Source organism: Phocoena phocoena, chromosome 3 (assembly GCF_963924675.1).
Source record: "Phocoena phocoena chromosome 3, mPhoPho1.1, whole genome shotgun sequence".
NCBI lineage: Eukaryota > Metazoa > Chordata > Mammalia > Artiodactyla > Phocoenidae > Phocoena > Phocoena phocoena.
In genome coordinates, this window is record NC_089221.1 from 88027179 (window position 1) to 88045539 (window position 18361).

The following is an 18361-nucleotide window of genomic DNA, read 5'->3' on the forward strand; positions in this document are numbered from 1 at the left end:
TTTTCTGTGCCTCAGTTTCTCCACCTGTAAAATGGGAAATAAGAACAGTACCTCACAGTGCTGTTTTGAGAACAGTAGGGTATTTAGAACAGTGCCTGGAACAGAGTGAGTGCCACATAAACACTAGTGAGCCTTATTTATTGATCATCTACTACATGCCAAACAATATGATGGAGGGCATAGAGCAGAAATAGCCATGAACAAACCACCATAAATATATAATGTGATTAACTGCTTGAGCGAAAATAAAGCAGAGTTAAGAGTGTAGAGAATGGTACGGATATTATCTTTATATAGGGAGGTCAGAAGAGCCTCTCAGATAAAGACATTTTTTTGGCCCAAGCTAAAGCAAGTGAGAGCAAGGGATGTGGATACCTGGGCCAATGAGAACCTCAGGCAGAGAGAAGATAAAGAACCAAGGCCTTGATGTCAGGGGGCACTGGGCAGGTATGATGAACAAGGAGGACAGGGTGGCCGGAATAGAGACAATAGGCAGAGATGGTAGGAGGAGAAGTCCAAGAGACTGAGGGTGGGGAGGAGAAGAGGACTTGTCTCAGAGGACCTTGTTTGCCAGGTTAGAGACTCTGGATTTGGTCTTGGTGAGACAAGAAGTCTCTGGAGGGCTTTGACAGAGCAGTGACATGAGGAGGGGAAACAGATAGGAGCCTGCCGCGCTAGCCAAGACAATGGATGATGGTGGCGTGGATCAGGTGGCCAACGTAGAGCTAGTTCAATAATTCTAATATGCTGCTCCACTCTCCATTTTCCTTAAAAATATCCCTTTAACTGGCATTTATTGAACATCTACTAAGTAAGGCTTTGGGCTGGGCCACTTTACAGATGTTAACTCTACCCTAGTGTACAGACCCTATGATAAAATATATTAAAGCTCCAAGAAAGTTTGAAAGCATCTATTGCAACCTCATTATTTTACAGATGTGGAAATAGAAACCCAGAGAGATTAGATGATTTATCCAAAATCATATACCTCGTTAGGTCAAGAGAAGGGCCCAGGACTCAGTTTTCCTTACTTTACAGAAGGGGACATTCAAAATCAGCAGTTGTACTAACTTACAAAGATAACTTATGGCGCCCCTTTTTATTCCCCTTTGCCTCTTCTGATTTAAAAATTACGACACAAAACTTCTTTCACACATGTCCTCATTAGGTTAATGTTTATGAGAATCATTTCTAAAATGAGCATTTTTGAAGTTTCTAAAATAACTCTTTGCCTTAGGAAGTCTATATAAGTGACTATTGCCATAATCTATTGACGGGAAGTTCTGCATATCTATCACTGGTAGAAAAACCACCGACCTTCTCTAGTTATTTTAGTATGCCAGTCTCTTACCAAAATAACTCCTGTAGATTAGAAAGAGTATCTGTCAGATTGAGAGGACGGGCTCAGTCTGCCTGACCGATAATCGGCGATTCCAACAACTTAGTACACTGCCTGTTCCCAAGGAAAGGAAGACATGGCATAGAGTCGTTCTTGAGACAAATAAAGGATCTAGAATCGTGAACGGTATTTTATTTTTAACGTAAACAGGAGACTTCATGAGATATTTCCAACTACTGTATTTTCTTAATTTTGTATAACTTGGAGAAATTAAGAAGGAAATAAAGCTCGTTGAAGATAAAGCAGAACTTGATAAGAACACTCCGATTTGTGTCCTGAGTCTAAGTGATGAGGTGGACTTCCTGTTATGAACTTTTCCTCTTCCCTTCCCCCCCAGTTCAAGCTTGTATCTGACTTTCGGTCCTCTGCAGTCACCCCTGAGCTTAAGCCTTCCTCCGGCACCTTGAAGCAGGACCGTCAAAAGGCTATAGCTTTCATTTTTCTCTTGGAAAACTTGGAAGAGATCTTAAGGCCTTGAGGAGCTGAAATATACCCCTGGCCTAGTAAGGACATTTTATAAAACTGACAAGTGGGCAGTCAGGCTGGCTCCTGAGATCAGCAGTAGGGCTCCATGTAATGTAATGACTGTGAAAAGAGCCATTTCCCAATCATCTCGTTCATTCCACGCACATTAGGAAAGAGGAAAATTCAACTGAGGGCCAATTCTCCCCTAAGAATCCTTTAGTTTAATTATGACCACAGTATGTGAAATGTCTGTAAGGTGTCCACTCTCAGCAGTGAAAGGAAGAGAGGAAACCCTTTCCCTACTAAAAAGACAGGGAAGGATGCTCTTATGGTTCTAAAACATGATTGAAAATTCAATTTAACCGATGACCAGGCCACTGCGCTTCTTGTAAATGAACATTTTTTTGCTGCTAATTTTGTGCTATTTTACTTTTCATTAAAAGAAGTAATTCAGGTTAAACTCAGCTGAACAGCAAAAAGCTCTTGGTATTTTGAAGCATTTTGAACAATTACTTTGACAGGAGCCCTTGACAGTTAAATGACTCCGTTAAATGAATGTTACAGAAGACACATAATGATTTTTAGTGAAATATTGAATTTAACCACAAATGAGGAAAAACCAGTCATAAGCACTATGGGTGTATTTGAATAATAACATCTTGCTTATGAACCTCAATGGATTCTATAATTTCTAATAATCATGCAATCAACTAGTTAGCTGGTGAGTATGTTTCCCATCTTAGTGCCCTCTATTCATTTTTGCGTTTTGCTTTTGTTGCTGTTTTTTAATCTGAGAAACCATGTGAAAATTTTGAAACTGGCAATAATTTCCTCTTACATCAGTATGATATTTTAGACTTAGGCAATTAATGAGTCTCTGTCTCACAGCTGAAGTCTTCCTTTTTCCTTTTTCTCTTCTGCTGAATGAGATTCTTTGACAAAGTAAAAATCAGCAAAAGGCAAGAGCCTGCTGCCTGAGAACATGTGAATTCACTGTATGCTAGTGTTTCCCCCATCCACGGGACTCAATATTCCTTTTCTTATTTTATGGATCGAACGTGAGATACTATCAAGACTTTCACATGTTTTTTCATGACTAACGACTGAAATATGTACTGAAATAATAAAACGGGTGCTGTTCAATTTCCTTTTTAAATTCAATTCCAATATAAGTGAGAGTGCCCTTATGACGGGGAAATCCGGCTTATTAGAAAACTCTGTTTTCTGGAGAAGAAGAGGAGCTAGAAATCCTTGTAGACTTAAAACATGTGGGTGAGGAGAGGTGGGGGAGGACACTGGGATTGAAGAAATGAATCAGAAAACCAGGAACGCTCCTTATCTCGTTTGCCTGGGAGGCGACGAGCAAGCAGCCCAGCACCCTGGGAGGCTCTGCCCTTCCTGATTCTTCCAAGCAGGTGAGGTCCAACCTCCCCTACGTTCCCACGGCTCCCTGCACTCAGGCTCCCTGCACTCAGCGGCATTCAGCAACTGTCTGTTTCCACTTTCACTGCCTACTTAAATGTCTGCTCCCCACTAGACAGTCACTCCTTGAGGACAGGGAGTGTCTTTTCATTCCGCATCCCCCAAATTTCTGAGCCATGATAAGCTGGTCAGTAAATGTACTTTTTTTTTTTTTTTTTTTTTTTTTTAGTAAATGTACTTTTGAACAAAGTACTTTTAACATTTAACTACTTCAGCTGACAGTCAAAACACGTAGGAAAGGCAAGATAGCTTAACTATCTGATACTAGTTAAAGGCAAGTCCAGATACACAGCAAGCTGCCTAAATTAGGTATTTCCTATAACCCTGCTAACTCAAGTGTGGTCCATAGACCAGCAGCAGTGGCATCACCCGGGAGCTTTCCAAATACCACATCTCGGGGCCCCACCCCAGGCCCCCTGAATCAGAATCTGCATTATAACAAGATCCCCAGGTGACCTGTGCACAGTGAAGTTTGAGAAGCATTTACCTAGGATACATGACCAGTATGATGCCTGAAGAAGTGATGGTGTGTAAGAAGGAGAAAAAAACCAAGATACTTCTTCACGCTCTTGCCTGTTTAAAGACACAGCTGCTCTTAATAATTGTCTTTTCTCCTTGGTGCAAAGAGAGTATTTACCAGCTTGCTGACATTTGCAGGAGTTTTGGCTTTCTCCAACTGAAAATGTGGATGATTGAAAGGATATTGCTGACACCTGAATGAGAAATCCAATGACTCCAAGCTATGTAAATTGAATTATTTCCTTTAATTCTTTTTTCAGGAATCTCTTTTTCTTTTCCTGAGCTTTGGTAGCAATTTTCATTTAAAAGAAATACAAGTCAGCAGTGGTTCACTGAACAGGCTGACACGCAATTTCATAGGGGGAGAGGCGCTGTGTGTTTAATCTAATTTGTGCTCTCAATTCCCAGCTAATGTATCTAGGGATCCTGATGTATGCATGTACAAGGAGACATCTATAATGCAGGGTCCAGCACTCTGCAGTTCTCTGAAGCACGGCTAAAAAATCAGACTGGCTTCTTGCAGCTGCCCTACATGATAAATCTCTGTATACTCACAGATGTAGAAATATTCCCGGCCTGGTCTGAATTCAAATCCTAGGGAAAAGGGTGTGAAGAGCTGGAATTTTTCAGAGAACTTCAGTGGTCCATTCGGAGAGTGAGGCCGATTACATTCCCATCTCTTGAACCCTTTGGAAGTATGGTCGCAGGCACTGTAGCCATCAAAGTTCACCATGTAGAGGACATAGCGCTCAGTCTTATCTTCCGGGACTGAGTCCTCATAGTGAGGGCAGAACACATCCAGGTAGTCATTGATACAGACATCAATGTGGTAGTCACCCCTCTGAAATCTGTTGGAAGAAGAAAAAGATAGGATTATTCATAGAGGAAAGGCTTCCTGCTTGGAATCAGTGGTTGAACCCATTAATAACGCTCAGGCTAAAGATTTATTATAGTAAGTTTTTATTTGGTGCCATATGATTTGAGGCATGGTTTGAATTGTTGCTGTTCCAAATCTAGATAACAGCATGCCATTTTACAGAGGAATTCTATTACCGTTGTTTCAAAGTACCCTACCAATGGAGCGCTTCACTTTCATTTTAAGTGTTAAAGGTACTGATTTGCTGTTTTCCTTTCATTGTTAAGATCAGTTTTCATATTTCTAAAATAGTGTTTCATTTAATAAATGTTTTTGAATAAATGAGTAAGAAATTTAAAAAACAGATGAATTGTTTTTGTTATAACTGAGACCATTCTTAATTTCCTATGCAGCTGTGGACAATTAGAGTGATAAAATTGAGAGAATTAGAATCATAAAATTTTAAAGTTGAAAAGAAAATTCCTAGAACAACACTTCCACTTTAGAGGAAAATAAAACCCGAAGGCATAATGATGAAGCAATGAGCCACTGAGCCAGACCTGGAACCAAGACTGAGGATCCTAGTTAGGTGTTTCCCTTAGTAAATCTGCTTTTGTCACAAACTCGTTTTAGCCAATCTCTGTTTTAATGCCCTCGCCCTTTCCCTATTAAATTGGTTGAATGACTTTTCTGCCCATTTCTTTCACTTTCATAGGTTGTGTTCTAGGGCTGGACTGAGGAGGAGAGAAAGTAAGAAGTCAGATGAAAACAGCAAAACCACGGCCACTTCATCCTGAAAGAGTTAAAATGTGTGCACACAAACACACCACTGCCCACATCACAGTGTCTGCTTCAATTCTTATCTTTAAAAAGTTTTGCTTATTTGTTTTAACTAATGTGCCTTTCCCCATCAACTGAACAGTTTTTCCCAGGACCCAGTGGTGTGTGAAACAGGAATTGTTACGTACACAACTTTCTAAAATCAGAGTGGAAAAGCCTACAAAACCCCTTTGTTTTTAGCTGGTGAGGAAATTCTTCTCTGAGCCCTTAGGAGGGTCATCACAAAATTATGTCACTGCTGAAATACAATGCCCATAAAGTCATAAAATCTTCAAGTCAGACAGCCTCAGCGAGAACACTTCCCAGTGACGGTGAGCTAGTCTATTCTATCTTTGGACATCTCTAAATGTTAGCAAGTTTCTTCTTATATTGAGCATAAATCCACTTCTGTGTAATTTCCATCCAGTGATCCTACTTCTGCTGCCTGAAATTACAAAGAGCAAATCTAATTCCTCTTCCACCAGGTAGTACATAAAACATTCGGAGATGTCAGCTGTATCTCTCTCTGTATCCTCCTTTCTCCAGACTTGAAAGTCCTGATTCCTTTGGTTATTTCTGGTATAGTTTCCAGACTCCTCATCATACTACTATTTTGACCCTCTTCACATCTTCTAGTTTCCCAGTGTTCTCCTTAAAATGCAGCACCCACATATAACAAGGACCTCTGACAGGCTGTTGTAAATACTACCTTTGCTCTGGACCCTAAATATTCATTGACAAAGTCGAGATTCCCTTCTGAAATACACCGTGGTAAAAGTGGAAAAGCTACTTATTTTGAGTGAGTAGAACTAGATCTGCTGCTGGTTGAGTAGGAGAGTCATAAGCCATCCTGAGCCTCAGTTTCCTCACATGTTAAGTAGAATAATAATGAGAATCTTCCTTGCTGACCTCACACAGCTGCTTCAAGCCTCAGATGAGGAAATGTATGAAAAAGCACACTTGAATATAAAGCACTGTTACTATTAACAGGGTATATTAAAATGGGTAAGTAACAAAGTATTACTTTTTAAACAATGGCAGTAAGAGCATACAACAGAAATAAAAATAATCCCCAGGTTTCCCTTTTTAAAAATCCCAGAAGAAAGGAAATCATATAAAAATCCTAAATTCTGTCCGTCCTCAAATATCAAATGATCCCCAGAAACTCCACTTGCTCTGTGCTTTGGAAAAGCAGCATGTTGATTTATGCAAGAGAAATAAGGAAAGATGATCAGATCACTTCTCAGTTAGAGGATCTCAAAATACATAACCATTTTTAAAAACAAGAAAACCCTCAGAAGTATTTATTTCTTTATATCTACAGTGATGACGAAACCAGGTTTTCTTTTTCTTCATTACTGGCAGACAACGATTTGTCAAGATACGAGGAAAGCCTGTGTTGCTTTTAAAAGGTTTTTGCACATCAAGGTAACATCACTGCCAAAGTACAAAGAAGAGACACTGCAACGTTCAGATAAAAGGGTGCTGGGATGTGAATCATCAGTACTCAGAGTAGGCTGACAGTTCTGGCTGAGAGCCAGACAAGAACTGCAGCAGAAGGCAATGCCCAGATGCACTTTATATTATTATATTATTATTATAGATTTTAAAGACATTCAAGGGGGAAGTTTTTCCTTTCCCTAAGTGTCACTCATCTTAGCTTCTACTGGCACTGGACACTGCTTAAAAGTGAAAATTAAGAAAACTGCCACTGTCTGGACCCATGCAGTTATTGCTTTATTCTACAAATTGTCATCGTTTTCTGGTGCCTCAAGTTTAGCTACCCTTTTTCTACACGTTTATCCCTGTTGATTCTGCTATAATTTAAATAAAGCAAACCATGAGACTGAAGAGCCATTTTACATAGGGTTGACCAGTTATCCTTTTCTGGTGACAATTTACTTTGTGTGGGGTGTTAGGTGAATCACTGTGGAGCCAATTTTAAACATGAGATTGTCCCAGCAATTAACGCTTATACCCTTCTATGCACACGACAAAGAAATGATTATGATTTACCATAGAATCAACTTACACTTCTGTTTCAGATATTCAATTTGCATAAATTATTTTACTAATGTAAATTTCAAAAAAAAATGGACAATGTGAACATAAAAACAGTGACCAAATGGAACTCATAAAAGGCATCTGTATAATGTAGCTAAGTACAATCCAAAGAAAGGTTGAGAGTTAGATAAACTAAGACTATCCCAAATTACGCTCTTTGACTACGGAGTCACACTGAATCATTCTTTTCTGGCCTTACTGTGAAGAAGCACATATGTATGGCTAATATTACTGAGTGGTTATTACGTTACATTCATTATCTCAATTTAATCTCCATCACAATGCCACAGAATAGACACAATTAGTACACCCAGTCAGAGATGAGGAAACTGAGATTAAGAAGTCAAGCAACGTGCCCCGTGTGACAGGAATAATAAAAGGTGGAGGCAGAATTCAAACCCAAGCAGTCTGACCTCAGAAATGAGATTTAATTGCTAAAGTCAAGTTCTTAGGTCCACTCTGTATTTCGCCAGAGGGATGATTCTCATTCTTTTTTTTTTTTTTGCGCTACAGGGGCCTCTCACTGCTGTGGCCTCTCCCGTTGCAGAGCACAGGCTCCGGACGCGCAGGCACAGCGGCCATGGCTCACGGCCCCAGCCTCTCTGCGGGATGTGGGATCTTCCCGGACCGGGGCACGAACCCGTGTCCCCTGCATCGGCAGGTGGACTCTCAACCACTGTGCCACCAGGGAAGCCCCTAATTCTTGAAGGGGTTTCAGTTCTTTCCTACATTCACTGATGCAACAAATATTTTGCCACGTCCAGGATCCGCTACTTTATGGCTTTACATCTGTTGTCACATGAAATCCTTATTGGGTAGTTATAATTAGTTTCATTATACCAATGAGAAAATGACATTCAGAGAAGTTGTTATCCACTTAGTTCAATTTTTTTCCACAGGAAATAAGCAGCAGAGGTAGGATTTCAACCTCAGTCTGATGGCTTCTGAAGCATATATACTTTCCTCCTAATCATAATGGCTCAAAGCTTTACTGACTATAATTCCCCTCATCCTGTTTACACTGATCTTCTAGGAGAGTCTGCTGCAAGGGGTCCTGGCCCTTCTCTCTTCCTCACTAGGTTGATCCTAAACTCCTGCACTGAAAGCGGAAGGGTGCATCAACATCTGAATAAGCCTCAGATCACAGGGTTAGCTCCTGACTCACGCACATCATTCCAACCTTTCACAGGATAAAGTGCTGTTAGGCTCCGTAGCCATTCACAAGAAGGGAACTTTTTTTTTTCCATCAGGAAACTTTCATGAGCTTTAGTTCATATTAAATGAGCAAATTCACCTCTAGGAAGAATGATTCCACATGCCAATATTTACAGATTTCATGGGTAGCCCGCCACTGCTTTGACACATTTGTAAATTTCTGGGAAATTTTCTTATAAATGTCTCTTCTTTACTCCTAATCTTTAATTCCATCTATTGTATCTGTGGTTCTCTACCTCTCTGAAACCACTGCGTATTATGAACTGTAGGAATTTCTGGCTGCATACCAACACGCCAACAATAATTACAATACAATCTCTACTAAACTATCACAGTGGTTTATGACGTAAAAGCAGGCACGGTTGCCACACTTAGAAAAGTGACTGTGTTTGAGTAAAATGATTACCGCTCTGCCTATGTTCTCACAATACAAGTCCCAGGTGCCAGGAAACATCTCATATGCATACAGTGATGGCCCTTGTCCTCCACTGGGTTGCATGGTTGCATGCCACATTATCAAAATGTGGCAGTAGGCTGGTTGAGAATGTCATATATATTGTGAAAGGGTCATTTTAATTAATTAAGAAGAATAAAATTCAGTACAGCAACTAATTCTTTGTAATCAATTCAACTACTAAAAATGAATTATGCACTTTATGATTGTTTTGATGACCCAGAGGCTGCCTGGAGGGTTGGATAAAAAATACAGTTTGGGGCTACTGATAGCAAAGAAACAACTAAAGGTGAGATTTGAGCTACAAAGTCTCTATGCAGACATGTGTTTTTGTCTTAGTTTGTCTTCAGTGTTTACCTGATGACATTCCACAGCTAAATACAGTTTTTATTATAAATTTAAACTACTATTAATATCTCTCTCTTTATATAACCTGTCTGGAGAAAGTGAATCATGGATTAAGTATTGGAATTCAAGTGAAATCAAGATGACAGAGGTGAAGTAAGAGTTGACAGGCTGTCTGGGACTTCCCTGGTGGCGCAGTGGTTAAGAATCCACCTGCCAATGCAGGGGACACGGGTTTCAGCCCTGGTTGGGGAAGATCCCACATGCCACGGAGCAACTAAGCCCGTGCACCACAACTACTGAGCCTGCGTGCCACAACTACTGAGCCCACGCACCACAACTACTGAGCCCGTGTGCCGCAACTACTGAGCCTGTGAGCCACAACTACTGAGGCCACGTGCCGCAACCACTGAAGCCCGTGCACCTAGAGCCCGTGCTCCACAAGAGAAGCCACTGCACTCAGAAGCCTGCGCACCGCAACAAAGGGTAGCACCCGCTCGCCGCAACTAGAGAAAGCCCGTGGGCAGCAACGAAGACCCAACGCAGCCAAAAATAAATAAATAAATTTATTTAAAAAAAAAAAGAGTTGACAGACTGTCTTTGCATTTAGTTATCAACAATGTGCCCCCTAGTTTCTACTGAGACAGGGACCAAAACATTGTTTCATGACCATAGTTAACCTGATCTGTAGGACTCTGCTCCTAACTAACTAATTTATTTTCAAATTGGGTCACTCCACTGGGGACATCTAGTACTTGAACACTCCAGTCCTTGACCTCAAGTGGAAGTTCTCTACTCTGACCTCGGTTCCTCTTTGCTTTGGCAAGGAGACATCACCTAGCTTTCTTTCTCAATGGATAGTTTTTCACGTCATTGACCTTACTTCCTCCTCTATCACCATATGCTCTCGTGGTGTGGAGACTGACAGCTGGGAGGTCGAGTTCACAGGACACACAGGCAGTGCCCTGGGTTCAGGCTGCAGAGAAGCAGCACCATCATCATCATCCTTCTCTGAGTTCATCTTTAGCCACTTTTCTCTGCAGTGTTCCTCCTCTCATTCCATTCCTCATTTGCTAAAGCCAAAATGCGTTTCATTTTAGTAGCTGGAAAAGGAAGGGTACGGTGCATATTTAAAACGTTCTAAATTGGCCTTCAGCATATGTTGCTGGCACAGCAGAGAGCCTGCTTCCAGGGAAATATGTACTGAGGTATTTTATCAAGCAGCTCCTGAGTGAAGTTTCTTTACTCCATAAATAGAGAAACAGCGTTACTGAAAGGAGACACTGCTTATTAGAGGTTAAGAAGCTGTGAGGCACTTTTATCCCCCTTTCATGTAATGTTTGAAAGGACTCAATGACGAAAATGCTATTTCTCATGAACTGGATAGTTGATCATTACATTTTAAATGTATTTTAATCTGTCAAGGAGGTGATTGTTTTAATATTCCTATTTGAACAGAACTACACTGTCACGTCTTTAATTACAAGGCAACTTATTATATTACATTCTGAAATTGAAATGTAAAAGAAGGATATGATTTATGGTCAAAGATTAAGCAAATTTATCAGCTCAGGGTTCCTCCCAAATTTTAAACTAAATCTCAAGTGAATATGTCTTGACAGCACAGTCTTTCAATTCTATTATAGATTTAAAGGCTAATTTCAGAATAAGATGTCTTTTTAACCAGAAGAATTTCTCATTTGTCCTGAAGGGCCTAATGGGCCCAGCAACAGACACAGGATTTGTTTTATAAATACGTTTTGGGAGGTGATGGGCAGGATGGCAGTCTCTGTTGCGTTGCATAACACGTCTCTTCTTGTCTCCTTCTGTTATTCCTTTCAGCACAGAATGCAAGCCTTATGGCTTTCGGATCCTAAATCTGAAGATGCTCTTTTTTTTTTCCAGCAGAGGTTAAAGCGAGAAATACAAACAGCAAATCAAACTTGGGGTAGATAAATCATATTAGCATCAGTGGGGGATGAAGAAAGACTTGTTTTGCTGATTTTAAATGTTCCCTCTCTCTCACAGGCTGAAATATGCCAACCTTTCAAATATATTGGTCATTGACCTTTGTTTCCAGTTGTGAGACAGAGTCATAGACAGTTTCACTGTTACCAGGCCAGTTGTTAAGGCTGAATGAGGTATAGTACATGATGACCGAAACCCACATTCCAGGCAGCCCAATCCAGCTCTTCCAGGCTCTAGAACATACCAAGAACAACTAAAATTCCCATAAAAGTGAAGATTTACAAGTGTAAAAAGAACCTACTCAAGGATGAATTTCAGAGATATTTCTTACACATTCTTTTGCAGTTGAAAGGCTGTAGGCTACAACACACACTTTCATTCAACGAAACACATGACACTGAGAAAACATTTAGAACCCGGCGTTGGTGCTCTGCTTATCCATTAAGGAAAATTAGAATAAAGTTCTTATACATGCAAGTTGGAAGAAAGGAAATAAATGTTGTAGTAATCACAAATTCTGCAGCATGAGAGCTTTGTCTTCAATTTAATAACTGTTAGTGATGAGAATAAGATGTAATTTACTTAGCCAGATATTTAGAATTTATTAGTGGTCCAGTATACTAACCTGTCCCTTTTTTTCTGTGTGTGTGTGCTTTAAAAGCAAGTGGTTTAAAAATTCCTCCATTAACATTAATTACTCATCTCAGATAGATGGATAGAAATCTCAAATACCTTGTGTTATTGCTTTTCTAGTTCAAGTCACATCAGGCTGAATGACTTTTTAAAATTGATATCTCCCAGGAGGAGTACCTGTTTCAAATACAGGGTCCACAAAATGTTCTCTTCTCCAGTGTTTTAACTCATTTGGAGTTTGTTTTATTAGCCTGACTGAGGAGCTCCAAAGGAAACAAAGCATTAAATTGGCAGAGCCTAAACAAGACTTTCCTTCAGGAAGGGACCCGGAGCTTTGGGTGACAGTCTAATTGCTTCTAAGCCCCCAAAGAGGCCTCGGACTTGGGGTAAGAATGTGTCAACGTCAACAGGCTAAATCAGCCAAAGAATTAAGCAGGCAGAGTTCCACACACCCGACACATCGCAGACAACTGCAAATGGTTTTCAAAAAGGGATTAAAATAAAATAAAGAATTATTGTCTGGCAATCAGTGTATGGCCTCACAGAGGTCACTTCCACAAGGCAAAACAGCCTCCTTCTTGACTCCTGCTGGCCAGGAGCTTCCTGACGAAGCTGCCCTTCATGCCCTAAGTTACCCAGAGTTTTACACCATGTCAAGCATATGGAACAGAGCAGCTGAAACACACACACAGAACCAAAAGCAGATGCGGGAAATCACTGACCTGGTTATCCAGCCACTGTCCTAGGAGAACAGGATTCAACAAACTGATTCTGTTCTGAGGATGCAGGAGGTGGGGAGTCAGTCAAACAAATAAGCCACCTGCCAAACTGCTTACATACGTGTAGCCCTTTTGTATCCTACGAGGATGGAGTTACCCAGCAGAATTTCAGGTTATTCCTAGTTTCAAAATTAAGAACAATAACCAGAGAGAGGGCTTCCCTGGTGGCGCAGTGGTTGAGAGTCCGCCTGCTGACGCAGGGGACACGGGTTCGTGCCCCAGTCCGGGAAGATCCCACATGCCACGGAGAGGCTGGGCCTGTGGGCCATGGCCGCTGAGCCTGCGCGTCCGGAGCCTGTGCTCCGCGACGGGAGAGGCCACAACAGTGAGAGGCCCGCATACCGCAAAAATAAATAAATAAATAAATAACCAAAGAGATATAGTAAATGTCCTTCCTATTAACCACATCAAATAATGATTTCATAGTTCTTACATACTGCTGTACAAGCAGTAAATTAAATATTTGTATTATGGCTTGATGATAACCTATTGGAATCATTACCATCTAAGTCTGAAATTTGGCCCCGACTTTTCAAAAACCAGGTGGGTGTTCGAGATCTACGTGGCATGGAACTACTGTTTATTAGTTTATTGTTAAACAAACAAAAAACAAGCTGGAAGAGAGGAAACAAATGTTTTATGGCTTTCTTTTATGTTTTATCTTCATAGGACCAGGGTAAGCAAATATCTTGCAACGCTAGGGCACAATAATGGTAATAGTGTTTTATATAAAACTTTAGGATGCAAAGCAGAAACTGTTGCTGTTTCTATGCAAATTGGCACGGGAGAAGTAGTTATTTTTATTTGGTATGGTTAAGACCTTGTGAGCAGTTGGATACAAATCTGGAACCAGGCATGAGGCTAAGGTGAGAGAGAATTGATCTGGAGTCATTAGAAATTAGGTGGTGGGTAGAGCCATAGGAAATATTGAATTCATTCAAGGTAAATCATAGATGTAGAAAAAAACTGGGACTGCACTGAGAGCAGATCACTAGAACTATGATTATTCTGGTATTTTTATGGAGACCTCCCTTCTTTACACTGAGAGCTCCTTGAAGGTGGTGCTGGTATTTACTCATCTCTGCATCCCCAGCACTCAGCACAGTGCCTGCACGTAGTGGTGACTTGAGAGACCTCCCAGAAAGTAAATTGTAGCTGATGGATATTAGAAACAATGTTTGAAAACAGAAAAAAACTTTGTAAAGTGCCCAATAATCTCCTTCTGTGTCCTGGGTCCCAGTATCAAATTTTGAGAACAGCTAAATAATATGACAAACAAAGGTCAAGATCAGGAAACAAAGTAATGGCCGAGGGCAGATAGGAAAATGATAATCAGGCCTATTGTTCCAGCAATGCTAGAAAATCATGCCTAGCCAAGTAGACGACTTAAGCACCTAACGCAGAATGAAAGTTTCTCTCTTGTCATTAAGTTCTCTATTCAATTACCATTTATTGGGGTAATTAAACACTGGAAAGTGATGCCAGGCTAATTGTTAGATTATGATAATTACATGTCTTTGCTATGCTACAGCTGATCAAAATAAGATGTGGTCCCGTGCACTTAGCTGGAACTGCTCTGTGATCGTCAGACTTCTGGAGAGCGCTAGGCCATTTATTACCAATTCATTACAAATCAGGCGGAGAAGCTTATTATTTGTAATGCTTCTTTCTTCCCCCCACATACAGTCTCCTGGAACAAGACTCCCCAAAGGTTAAGCCCAAACTGCCGCCTCTCATTGGCCCATTTCCATCCCAATTACACAGCTGAATGGCATTAGGTGCCTCTATTTGAGAAGGTTCATCAGACTGCTTCACAAAATCCTGCAAGCGCCTATCACATTGGCAGGAACACCCAAGGCTCCCTTTCAGCCTCTGCCAACCACTGTTCTGCTCTGAGCTGTGTCCCAGCAACCGCAAGCTGGCAGTGCTGAGAATCTTCTGGCTCTGAGGCTCCCTTCTGCTCAGGTTAGGACTAGACCAGGCTGGGGTATGCCCAGGGTTTGCCCCAGTTCACGAGAGTCGTAGGGATACAGACTGTGCCTCTCCTGTCAGGATATCCAGCTTTTGTTGCTCAGGCCGGGATCACGAGAGGAAAGCAACTTCCTCGTCACCTCAAAGCTACCAAATAGTAGCTCAAATCTTTGTAGAAAAAGACTAGAACCAATCCCTTGTCCTTGGACATTTCCGGGGGTTAGAAATCTCCCCTCTCATCCCTCTACTGGTGGAAGGTGGGAAGGCAAACAGGTATTTGAGAGTCTTCCTTTGGCTTTTTCCTGGGACTTCTCAACTCTCCCCAGCAGCTGTCATCAGAGTGTGTTTATGTGGGCCATTGCCAGTGGAGGAAGCGCAGAGTGTCAGGTCAAAAGTTTACTAACTGCTACAAAGTTCATGTCATGTTATGGTTCTCTATTTTAGGGGTTTGTTTTCTTCTTTTATTTGGGCTGTATTATGGACTGAATTTGTCACCCCCAATTCATATGTTGAAGCCCCAATGTGATTGTGTTTGAAGACAGATATGGAGGAAATTAAGGTTAAATGAGATCATAAGGGGGGGCCCCAACCCAACAGGATTGGTGTTCTTCAAGAAGAGACACCAGTGCCCCCTCTCCCCTTCTCCACTCTCCCTTCATGTGCCTCTGCAGGCCAGGAAGAGAGCTCTTACCAGAAACTGACACTGCTGGACCTTGGTCTCGGACATCTATCCTCCAGAATTCTGAGAAAATAGATTTCTGTTGTTTAAGCCAACAAGTCTATGGTATTTTGTCACTACAGCCTAAGCGGACTAATACAGGCAGTTTAAAAGTTAATTAACGGGGCGTCCCTGGTGGCACAGTGATTAGGAATCTGCCTGCCAATGCAGGGGACACAGGTTTGAACCCTGGTCCGGGAAGATCCCACAACTAAGCCCATGCGCCACAACTACTGTGCCTCCACTCTAGAGCCCGTGAGCCACAACTACTGCGCCTGTGTGCCACAACTACTGAGCCTGCACGCCACAACAACTGAAGCTTACGCATCTAGAGCCCATGATCCACAGAAGAAGCCACTGCAATGAGTAGCCCGCGCACCACAAGGAAGAGTGGCCCCAGCTCGCCGCAACTAGAGAAAGCCCGCACGCAGCAACGAAGATCCAACACAGCCAAAAATAAATTAATTAATTAAATAAATTTATTTTTTAAAAAGGTTAATTAATGGTAGATTTGGGGGTGGGTGCTATTGAATTACATCACTGCCAGGGACTTCAGAGACATAAAGAATTATCGAACAACAATAAGGGAACAATGGCCAGGAAGGAAGGGAGTAAAGGAGGCAAGAGAGCGGAGTTAAGCCACTGCGGGCACCCCACAATACCCTGGAGCAGGGGGGACACTCAATATCCACCTGCTGTTCTGAGCAAGCAGCTGGTCTGAGGGGAGAAGGCACATTATATTCCTACGTAAGGATAGTTTCACCCCTGAAATTAACTCATAGCACCACGAAAATGACTGTATTCTCACCCAGCAACTGTTATCTCACTGTTTCAGCAAGGCTTTCGCCCAAAGATAGAATGAAGGCTGTTACAGAAAAGTCACATACTCCATTTTACCCTTCCTCGACCCTGGAAATTAAAACAGAATATGCCACTGCCTTTCAAAAATCATATTAAGTGCATTCTTGGGACAAAACAGACCGTGAGGTACCTTTGTTAACACCGGAATACATAAAACTGTCATTTTATGCACACATTTACTGGTGGCCTGTGGCTCAAGACTGGGGAGCTGGGAACAAAGGTACTTTGGTTCATCACATAAAAATGGTTTTGCACTACTTAGTATTATTATTTCCTCCCAACACTCATTAAAAGGATATTCATTCATACAGCTGGATCCTCTATTTACTTTTATAGCCTGGACCACAGGAAGATATATGCAAGAATAATGTAATCATAAAAAATTAGAAACTAATCGCTCTATCCCAAGGAAACATAAGGGGGAGAAAGAAGTAAACAATTCACCATTTATTTATCAGAAATAAATCTAAGCACTTTAGGGGATTCTCAAGTGCTATAATATCTCTACCTACTTAAATGCTTGTCTATCTCAATGACAGAAAGTACAGTTGTTTTTCCCCTCCCCCTTCCATTTTAACAAACTCTACTTTCAAAGTGTCTACCTTGGAAAAGAACTGTAGTTCAAAGCAAACGCACATGACCCTCCTCTTGAACTTTCAGAATTTTTGGTCCTGCTACAAGCTCTGAATGAGCCACTCGTAGAGACTGTGAGATTTCAGAGGGATGGTTAATGCCAAGACACAAAGATGATGAAATAAGAGCGTGATAACGGGCCTGCCATGCTGGGTGGCAACTCAGCACCGTGAGCCTCGAGAGGACAGCGTCACAACTGGCTTTCTCCAGCACTCAGGAGTACAATCCCAGATCCCAAAGTCTCGTCCACGTGCACATCAACATTCCATTGCTGTTCAAGAGAGGGGGAATGTGAGCTACTACTGAGTTATCCACTCAGTGCTGATAAGCTGGGTCAAAAAACAACAAAGGCATGAACGAAACCTATGGGAGCTATTAAATGAGCCTGGAACTTAGCACAATCTGTATCCAGTGTAGAGACCAATGGGACTATATCGCACCGATCAATTTATTTACAAAATCGGGCAAATTCATCTATTGATGCTTTAATTCAACATCTGGGTACCTACTCTGTGTGTGCCAATTAGTTAATTAAAATCATAAGCCATTTGGTATTCTAAAAGGAATGTAGATTTTTTCTTCCGTTCTAAATACAAACTATACCTAAATAAATTACAAATATAAAATATACCTTTCACCCTATCTCTGGGAAGTAAAACGGTAACCAAACAGGATATCCCCTTTAGTACACTCTCAGATTCTGCCTCAGGCACCCTGTAGCTGAGAAAAGATTCACAGCAGCCAAAATCTACCCAAGGATGTTTTCACGAATCCAGCCATTAACTGAAAAGCCTGAGTCTTGGTCACTGAAAGTGCTGGTGACTTTGGTTTTATGAACGTGACTAGAGAAAGTAACATATGTCATGCGCTGGCCAAGTGGGCAGCCTAGAAGCACAGTCTACAAGGCTGGTAGAGAGTATACCCACTATTGGTGCCGGGGGCCGGGGTGGGTGGGGGGGCGCCGCCCTACGGCGGGCACTGCATGCGGGGCTGGAGGAAAGGAGACAGCGTCCGGCTGCAGAGACACCTCTCCCGCTCTGCTCCTACCGACAGCCAAGTGAGGTCGAGCCGTGTTTGCCACAGGCCTAGGACATGGTCTGACGCTTACACGCACCTCAACAGGGTTGCGAATCCTAAGAAGTTACAAGCCATTCTAACCCACTGGAGGACATGAACTGAA

The 18361-nt window shown here is 41.7% G+C and overlaps 1 protein-coding gene across 2 annotated transcripts in view; it reads right to left on the reverse strand.

The window, feature by feature from the left end:
* EFNA5 (ephrin A5) overlaps positions 1 to 18361 on the reverse strand; it is a 275984-nt gene that overhangs the window by 40048 nt on the left and 217575 nt on the right. For both annotated transcript variants that reach the window (XM_065874735.1, XM_065874734.1), the window contains exon 2: positions 4421 to 4713. In XM_065874735.1, the coding sequence (XP_065730807.1) occupies positions 4421 to 4713 (293 nt within the window). The remainder of the gene's footprint in view (positions 1 to 4420; positions 4714 to 18361) is intronic.